Source organism: Symsagittifera roscoffensis, chromosome 7 (assembly GCF_963678635.1).
Source record: "Symsagittifera roscoffensis chromosome 7, txSymRosc1.1, whole genome shotgun sequence".
Classification (NCBI taxonomy): domain Eukaryota; kingdom Metazoa; phylum Xenacoelomorpha; order Acoela; family Convolutidae; genus Symsagittifera; species Symsagittifera roscoffensis.
This window is the reverse complement of record NC_087068.1, coordinates 10,601,427-10,610,986: the sequence shown is the minus strand read 5'-3', so window position 1 is coordinate 10,610,986 and position 9,560 is coordinate 10,601,427. Positions and strand designations below refer to the sequence as shown.

The window sequence follows — 9,560 nt, the reverse complement described above, 5'->3', positions numbered from 1 at the left end:
CTTTCAAAATTTTTCTCGATACTCATATAAAATGAACATCAGTCGGTCCCTTGATTGCGTGCTATGAAAACATCAGCCACCTACTTGCTTTTATTGACGTCTTTTTGAAGTGTCTCACGGTTTTGGCTTGGGGGAAATTGGTCATTACGGGGGGAGGGAGAGATTGCTCAATTGATCAGTTTATTCCGCATTTTGTTAGTGGATGCCGCAAACAACTCGAACACGGGATTCCATAACTTGTATGTTGATCCTCAAAGAGACTCAAACAGTGAATAATTAAGAGATAGATAGCTAGAGCCAATGATCACAGGTAAAACATCTTTTTAAATTTGAGCTTAGGATAACAATATCTCTCAGATGGTATAAAAACATAGCCGATCAAATATTGAAAAAGAGTAATGAACGCAAGTTAACATAAAAAACACACTGACTTTGCTGAAAAAATCTCAACTTTCGATTTTCAAAGAGAGAAATAGATGCCCTTCAAGCTCTTTGAATTTCTAGAACGATTTATGACCGGCGCTTTTTTGATAACATTAACCCAATTTGCGAAAACTGGATCAACAGGTAAAGTTTTCATTCCAAAGGAAATCTAAAAATTAAATTCCACTTTCGAAACTTGAAATCGTTTACGTTTTGGCGCCATTTCCACGTTCGTATTTAAAGAGTGCTATTTATGTCACTTTCAACAATATTTTAAGATTTTTTCCTGAAAAAAAAACAGGACCACCTATATAAGAGCCTTCACTACGTCAAAAACGCTTAGGTAACAAGTCAAAAATTGACTGAATAAAAAAAAAACACACCAAGCATAAATATTCCTCATTTTCTTCGAAAGTCGGAACAATTAAAAAAGGAGAATTCAACAAAGACTTGATCATTGTTTATGGAACCCAAAACAAATTTTTATGCCAATTTAAACCCAAATCAAGGATGCAACCCTTTGAAGCCCAAAAAATGCTTCGAACTTTTTCAGCACTGGGTAAAAATTTGGTAAGCTTTTCGGCGTTTGGGAAAAAATAAACCCATTTTTTGCCAATTCATTGCAGTGTTTAACCCCAATTGTTGATCAGATATTCCCTCACACTTTTTGCGTCCAATTTCTTCTCATTTACGAGGTCGATCTCCCACAATTTGAATGTTTGTGATAAATCATCAGCAATTGGATTAAATTATCAACAATAACTATAATATCATAATTGGGAGAAACTTGGCAATATTTGAGCGGTAATCAGGTGCAATTGAGATGAAATCACCACCAATTGGGATAAAATCATCAGCATTTGGGATAAAATCCTCAACATTAGGTTTAAACCTAGAACCAACAATTATCTGCTCGCCAGTTGCGAGTACCGTGACAAATTTTTTTTTGTACGGTGACAAGTTGCGGATTCAAGTCTTTTCGCGGAGCCCACTAATGCAATGTATTATTCTTTGTCAGTGGATACTGCATACTTTTAGTGGATTCTGGAAACTGCTTGATTTCATTGTAGGCAGTATGTGGAGCTTCACATTGATTTAACCATGTCTCTGGATTCCAAAACAGCAAAAATTGGACAAAAAGTCGAAGAAAAACCTTGTCGCGAATTCCGCAATAAATGTTTTTGAGCCTTGTAGCGGAGTCCGTGACAAACAACATTACGATGCCAAGCTGCAGTACTTTTATGCATGATTATTTTTCGATCAAATCAAAAGTTGATTTTTTTTTCGGCTGGGAAATCTTTCGGCTGGGAAATCTTTGGGAAAAACTTGAAGAAAGATCCAAGTTGAGCGTGAACCACTCGTACTTTTTCCTAAAAAAAACAAAAACCGCACGACCTAAATATGAGTACTAACTTTGTTCATTGAAACTTAATTTACCAAATTTTTCATGCAGGACCAGGACAACGATTCGATTAAACCTTGCATTCGCAAAAACAAACCCATCGTAATTAAACCCAACAACAAAACCTCTTCGGAAAGTACTCATCGCTCAGTCGTCAGACTCAACTCAACCAGGGGCGCCCATCCTTCTCGCAAAATCAGTAACAACAGCATGATGAACACTCCCCGGCCACAAGGGAAAAGCATCCAGCTTGGACCAATGCGGTTGAAAAGAATCAATGTCCAATGTTGAAAGCTGGTCAGAGAAACATTCATTTGATTTTATTCAACTTAAAAATAAAGATTCTGAAAAAAATATATATTTACAAGATAATTATTTGATATACATCCGTTTATTCTGAAATGATAAAACTGATCCAAATCTTGTTCATTCACACCAGTTGAAACATGCTGTTTTTTTTGTAAAAGTTCAGACCAGAAATTTGGAATTTTTAAGTATTTATTATTTCCGAAGCCGACAACAATATCGGGCAAACTTATAAGTTCTATTTACACTGCATCGGTGGTGCAAATATCTTTACACAATGTTTACATATTAGCATCGGGGACAATTCTTGGAAAATGAATCCGATAATTCGGTTTGGAAGGTAAAACTACTTTAACAAAGCAGAATGGGTTAATTTCAGACTTTCGCGATAAAGACGGTCTGAATGATAAACAAGTAGCATCTTTGAAACATTGCCAACTGTTTATAAAGTGTTTGCCACCTCAAAAAACTGTCTGATCTTTTTTTAATTTTTCAACTTTTGAAACTTCAAAACAGTCAACAGAGAGTTGGAAAAGAGTCAATGAACGCAAACCAACAGAAAAAAAATTGACTTAATTTTAGGAGAAAAATCGACAAACGAAATTCAAACAAAAAATATTTGGCCGTAAAATTCTTTGAATTTCATGAGCAATTTAGAATTGGCACTTTTTAATGCCATGAAACCAATCTGAGAAAACTGGATTACTACGAAAAGTTTGCATCCTACCGGGATATCTAAAAACTAAATTCCACTTACGAAACTCGAAATCGATCACGTTTTCCCGCCATTTCAGCTTTCATAGATGGAGAGTGCATTTTACCTGATATCTAGCAAATGAACTTGAAACTGAACTCAAGAAGTGCATTTATATCTAAGGGCATTCATAAGTGCATTTATAAGTATGAATGCACTTCTTTTGTTATAAGAGCATTTTACGACTTTTCCTGAAAAACGAAAATAAAATCATCAGAGACCAATATAAGAGTCTGAACTACGCTCATCGACTATTAAAAATATATCCACGAACAAACTATAAATTTTTTCCTGAAAACTAAGATACCTAAGTCTTCGACGAGAAGTGATCACTTCGTTGTTTAACACTTAATTATGAGTACAAAAAATAATAGATCATAACTAACTCTAGCCACGAAAGGTCAATGGAATCATCAAACTCGGCTGCTGGAACATATCCAGGTGGGTACTTCTCTAGTGGAAAGTGGGTGATTGGGTCCAGGAGACGACGTCTGAAGAATCCCTCGAGTTGAAGGTTGCTGAAAAAACAATACGCCGCTATAGAAAAAGATTTATTGCACTGAGATACACTGAGCTGCTCGACCTGGAAGCTATCGCAAAAGCAAGAAGAGGCCAGGGCCATTAGAGAAATGCGTACGTGACTAGTTACACTTGTTCTTTGGCAAATACGACGAGAAAAATTGATCGATTGATTCTATTTTCACCTTCCAAATCAGCGCTGCAGATTTCTTTGTTGGTTTTCACGCCCAAAAAAACGGAAAGCACTACTTCTATTTTTACAATTTTAATTTTCAGGAGCTTTTTAATCCTTCAAAAAAAAGACGGCGTTTAGTTCATTTGACCCCCAAGTTTCAATTTCAACCAATTTTTATTAAACGGTTATCAAGGTCAAATGTCAAAAGGAAGCTTCTAGGTAAGGATTTTGATTGAAGTTGAGGCGTAATTGGTCGGAAGCGAGCTGTCATTTATTTCAGCCTATACTGTACCTCCAAGTACCTATTAATTAAATACTCCAATACAAACTGGAACTTATTTGAACAGTTTTTACATCTTTATAGAGATTAGAACGTTTTTCCTTCTTTTTCCATTTTATTGCACGTTAGCCATGTATTATGTTGCAGAAAAAATAGCTTTGTTTCTTTAATTTTAAGAAAAAGTTAATTTTAGTTATCACTTTGATGGAACAAATTTGAAAAACACACTTTTAAAGATATGTTCGCAATTTTATATGTTACAAAAAATAAATCTTTTTATTCAATGCAGTCTTAAAAAAACAATTTCAGTTTTGATTAATGTGTATAAAAGATCAGATAGAAACAGAAATCAGTTACCATTCCGAAGTTAATTATGATTTGGAAAAAAAATTATTTATGACGATTATGTACGCACCTTTTAACAGTCTGAGCAATGACGCTTCGGAAGAAAGGCACCTGAAACAAAGGTGAACGCGCGTTAATACACGTTAGTACACATTCTATATTGATAAACATAGACATAGCCAAAACATACAAAATATAAACGCAAAAAAAATAAACAGAGCACCATAAATTTGGGATTTAGCAGTGTGGCTTGAGAAAAATGAAAAAAAAAAATCGAGAAAGGTTAAAAATTTTCATCTAAAACCCCCAGTCCAATTCATTTTCATATTAAATGCTTTTATCAAACACAACAAAATTTTAGACGAATTCTTAGTATAGATTGACACATGACATATTGTTCCAACCATTGAAAAAGGGGAGGAACTTTGTATTCGGGTGTTTTAGTTTTTTGTTTTCCACGCAAAATCAGGCACAACAAATAATCATCGGAATGAGCCATCATCTTAAAGCTCTTTCAGTCATGATTCCAACGACATTTAAAAATTTATAATGCTAAGAAAATTGTTTCTAGTGTTAAGAAAAACCCGGTTTGAAATTTTTGATTTTTCGTGTTATTTCGAGTGAGTAAAAGCGAGCGAGCATGCTTATTTATGCTTAATTTAGGCCGTTTCTAATAGCTTTATTATGCTTTAATTAATTTTACTCTAGTAGAATTAGTTTTTGGAGATTTTTGACAATCAAATGTCAATTTCTTCAAAACCTGTTGTCCGGTTTGCTTATATTTCTATAACTGTCGAATATGACTGTAGGATTGACATAAAAACTATAGTTTTATGTCAATCCTTTTATCACATCACGCAGAAAAAGTTACACTACTTTCGAGAAAAAACGCAGAAAAAGCTACCCAAAAAATGTACAGACTAAATTACAAAAAAGACTAAATTTTGAAATTACGAAAAAGACTAAATTACGATAAAGACTAAATTACGAAAAAAAAAACATATGGAAAAAAAATTTAAAAAAAGCAAAACTAATTTAAAACCGCAGTGTCATTTCATTTAGTCTGAAGAAAGGTAACACAGAAAAATAATTCTCTAAACAGGGTAACTTTTTGATTTTTTAGGACTCGGGATCACAAGATTCAATATGCTTCAACACATGTCCCGCATTGCGCTTTTTTGAAGTAGTCTAAAATAGCTCAAAAAACCGTACACTATTATGCCTTCCAGTTAGTGTTGAGAAAACTAATGCAGGCAGCATTAAATACAATTCAAACAAAAATAGCCAGTTGCTATGCGAGAATCAAAAAAAGGTCCGACAATGGTATTAAATTTGAAAAACTTAAAATTCCAAAAAAAACAATTCCATCTTACGGTTAAGTTTTTGAAGAGAGTGACTTAATTAGTTAAAAACTGCAATTAATATCTAAAATAATGATCAAGTTGTTGTACAAATGAATTCAGGAAAAGTAATGCAAATTTCGTCAAAACATTCAGATCAGTTTTTCTCGACACAGTGAATTTTTTAGAATCCGAATCAACTTCATTCAAGCTTTCATATGATACCACAATTAACCCCCAGCAAGCTTTCTATAAACTAGAGATGAAAAATTAGGCTGGAACAAAATAAACAGAACCACCAGAGAGTTGGAAAAGAGTCAATGAACCCAAGGAGACGGGAAAAAGCTGATGAAAAATTTTCGCTGAAAAAATTTCGACTTTTGAAATACAAATTTAAAAAAAGGCAAGCGTGTCTTTAATAATCTATTAGCTCGCAGAAAATTGGTTGGTTTCCTGATCAAGCTATTCAAAATAAACCATATCATAAATCGGTTTGAAAAATTATAAATTTCATAGACCGAATCGGTTAGCGAAAAGTTCGGTTTCTCCAAGCAAACTATTCAAGCGATTGAACTTTAAAATATTTCCAGTTGTTTCTTAGACTGGAATGTTTTGCAAAAGTTAAAATTTTCCTATGCAAGCTAATCAAGCAATGAACTTTTTCAAGTTATTTCATCAATGTAATCGGATGAAAAGCTTTAGTTTTTCAATTGGAGTCACGCAATCGATATAACTTTGAAACATTTCAAGTTATTCAAAAGAAAAAACTGGTTCGTTATTGAAAGTTGATGTTTATTAAGCAAGCCATCCAAGCTATGAAACTTTGAAATATTTCAAGTTTTTTCTAGACCAAATCGGTTTGCGAAAAATTTAACTTTTTTCAAGCAAGCTGCTATTCAAATTATGAAACTTTGAAATAATCAATTTAGTTGATGAAGCAATCGGCTGGCGGAAAGTTGAAGGTTTTCTATTGAAGCCATTAAAATATTGCAAGTTGTTTCATTGAGTTAATCGTTTCGAGAGTTTTATTAAGCAAGCTATTCAATCTACGAAACTTAAGTCTTTCAAGTTATTTCACAGGTCATATTGGTCCGCAAAAAATCTAGTTTTTTGGAGGCAAAATATTCAAGCTGAATATTCAGACCGAATAGGTACGTGAAAATTTCGAGTTCTTATAAGCAAGCTATGAAACTTAGAAATAATTCAAGTTATTTCATAAAGGAAATCGGATGGCGAAAAATTACTTTTTTGAAGCACTTCAAGCAATGAAATTTTGAAATAATTTAAGTTATTTCACAGAGCGGATAGGACGGGGAAAAGCTCAAGTTTTGTTAAGCAAGATATTCAAGTTATTAAATTTTGAAAACTTTCAATTTGTTTGAGACCAAATCGGTTCGCTAAACGTTCAAGCTTCTCTTAGGAAGCTATCAAATTTTGAAGTTATATCAAGCAGGGAATCGAATGGCAAAAAAGTTAAGTTCGTCTATTGCAGCCATTCAAGCGATACAACTTTTAAAATTTTCAAAGTTATTTCATAGACCGAATCTTCGAGAATATTTTTAGTTTTTGTAAGCAAGCCAATCAAGTTATGAAACTTTGAAAAATTTAAAGTTATTTCATAAAGTGATTCGGATGGCAAAAAACTTAAATGTTTCAATTGAAGCTGTTCAACTAATGAAACTTTGAAACACTTCAAGTTCTTTTATACAGCAAATCATTTTACGACAAGGTTTTTTATGCAAGCTACTCAATCAATGAAATTTTGTAATATTTCAGGTTGTTTCATAGACCGAATCGGTTCGAAAAAGTTTTCAAGTTTTTGTAGGCAAGCAAATCAAACTTTGAAACTTTGATTTATTTCAAGTTATTTTATAGACCCAATCGGTTCGCAAAAAGTTTTGAGTTGTTCTAGACACGCTATTCGAGTGATGAAAATTTGAAAAATTTCGAGCTATTTAATTGCGCGAATCGATTTGCCATAATTAAGTTTTCGTAAGCATGGTGGCTGCTGTTGAGTCGAGTTCATCTTGTTTAAATAGTTTCGGACTTTTTTAAAAATATATCTAGAAAATTCCAGCCTAAGATAGTTTAAAAAACTGAAAAGTCGATTCGATATTGACTGAAAAATTCAACTCAATTTGAGAAAACTGGATCATAAGGTAAAAATTTTTATTCCGCTGGGAAATCTGAAAATTTATTCCACTTTTTAAATAAGAAGTCGATCACGGTTTTGGTGACCTTTACACTTTTGCTGTTCGATAGTGGAGTTTTCCTTTCTTTTGACAAAAGAAATGGACTGAGCCTAAAAAGAAATCAAAAGACAAAAGGAAATAGACTGAACTTAAAAAGAAATCAAAAGTCAAAACCTTCATCGACTCTTAAAAACGAGCATACGTCATAGTTCCTTTTCACTCGTCGAAAATGATCGAATCAAGAAATGGATATAACCCATATTTAAACTCCGCATCTATTTCACTCAGAAACTTTTCTAAAAATGTGCAAATTAATTGCAACAAGGTGGTCTCGTTCTATCAAACAAGCTCCGCTCTTATGAGAAATGCGAATAGACAAAAAGCAAACAACTGAACGTTTTTTTTTTCCAATTTTCTAGTTGCCTGGAACAAATGCATCACCTCACAGCTCTGTCCACTTCAAGAAACTTAAATAATTAACACTTTCATTATAAAACTTACCAAATTTGACAAATCCAGATCAATCTGTTACTTTTGTTCAACTGGAATTTTAAAACTATTCGAATATTTTCACCTACTTTTGAAACGAACAGTTCAGCGTTACTTCAACTTCTGTTATTGGAGAGTAATTCAAGCCTCAGTTAATTCAGTTATTAGTGTATTTCAAAAAGTTACTCGCAAAACGGGCTGCAACAGAAAAAATCATACCGCGAAAAAGAGAGCTTTAAACCAGACTATCTTTATCAAGGTCCTCCTCTAGGTTGGAGAACAATGTAAGCTTCGTTTATCCGTGTTCTTAATTAAGATGCAGGTTATTGAACTGTTCGCGTTTATACATCCTTGTTTATAAGAAGAGTCAATTTCAAAGGTTTTGAATTTATGGTGCAAATTTAAAGTTGAGTTCGCCTTCTTTTCATTTAAGAGATTTCCTTTTCTTCATTTTCAAAGAGGCTATATCTCTCTTTGGAATACTTCTAAAACACGCCTCTGTTTGTGTTGAATCTAATCCTGATAGAAAAATTCGTCTCGTTGAAAGTGATGCCAATAATAGATTAATCAATAGAAAAAAGACCGAATTCGTGCCAAATCATTTTCATATTTATTTCTTATAGCTGCTGTTTCTAAAAACTGCCCTAGAAAGTCAAGATTCCCGACTATTAACCATTTATTACAAATATACTCAGAGTTATGCTTTTAAAATTTATCCTGTGAATACCTTTTGGTTTTTACTGCATATAACACCTTTTCAATTCTTCCATTTGAATGCCTCCGAAGATTTCAGCCCTTCGATTGAATTGGAATAATAAACGCAATCAAATAAGTCAGCTTTCTGATGTAAACATACACAAACATACTTATGGGAGCAACATTTTCAGTGGACGAGCCAGAGTTTTACAGCCACGGGTTCAAAACTGTCACTGGAAAATGACCCAGAGCTAAGATCAACATTATTACGCCATAAAGAGTTCACTTATCCTTCTAGACTATAAGCGTCTGATTTGCAGAGAGAGCTTCTCTTCTGTTCATTAAATGTATCATTAACTTGTATTGAAAAAAACAACCATTCACAAAAAAAAAACATATTTTTCAAAATCAAAGACTACTCGAACTCTTATTTACCCGGTCACAACTACATAAAGTTTTCCTTAGACACTGTATTCTTTATTTTATCAAAAACAACTTAATCAATTCATATTCTGACAAAAAATTCGAACACGGAAGTATTGAGACCTAGCGTATTTGATAGCTCGACTATTTATCGAAAGATAAGTGGGAACTATTTATTGATATTGGCTCGACAGTTAGCCTTTGGTGTTTATTGCC

At 33.2% G+C, this 9,560-nt stretch overlaps 1 protein-coding gene and 1 long non-coding RNA gene across 4 annotated transcripts in view; one reads left to right on the top strand and one right to left on the bottom strand.

Annotated features, from left to right (window-relative positions):
* Positions 1-2,121, top strand: part of LOC134852135 (uncharacterized) — a 5,653-nt gene extending 3,532 nt beyond the window's left edge. The window contains exon 3 of the long non-coding RNA XR_010164277.1: positions 1,877-2,121. This is a non-coding gene — a long non-coding RNA (uncharacterized LOC134852135). The remainder of the gene's footprint in view (positions 1-1,876) is intronic.
* The window catches only part of LOC134851253 (uncharacterized), a 425,551-nt gene that overhangs the window by 17,799 nt on the left and 398,192 nt on the right, over positions 1-9,560 (bottom strand). For all 3 annotated transcript variants that reach the window (XM_063867253.1, XM_063867255.1, XM_063867254.1), the window contains exons 4-5: positions 4,275-4,315; positions 3,272-3,403 (exon numbers count right to left, since the gene is read on the bottom strand). In XM_063867253.1, the coding sequence (XP_063723323.1) occupies positions 3,272-3,403; positions 4,275-4,315 (173 nt within the window). The remainder of the gene's footprint in view (positions 1-3,271; positions 3,404-4,274; positions 4,316-9,560) is intronic.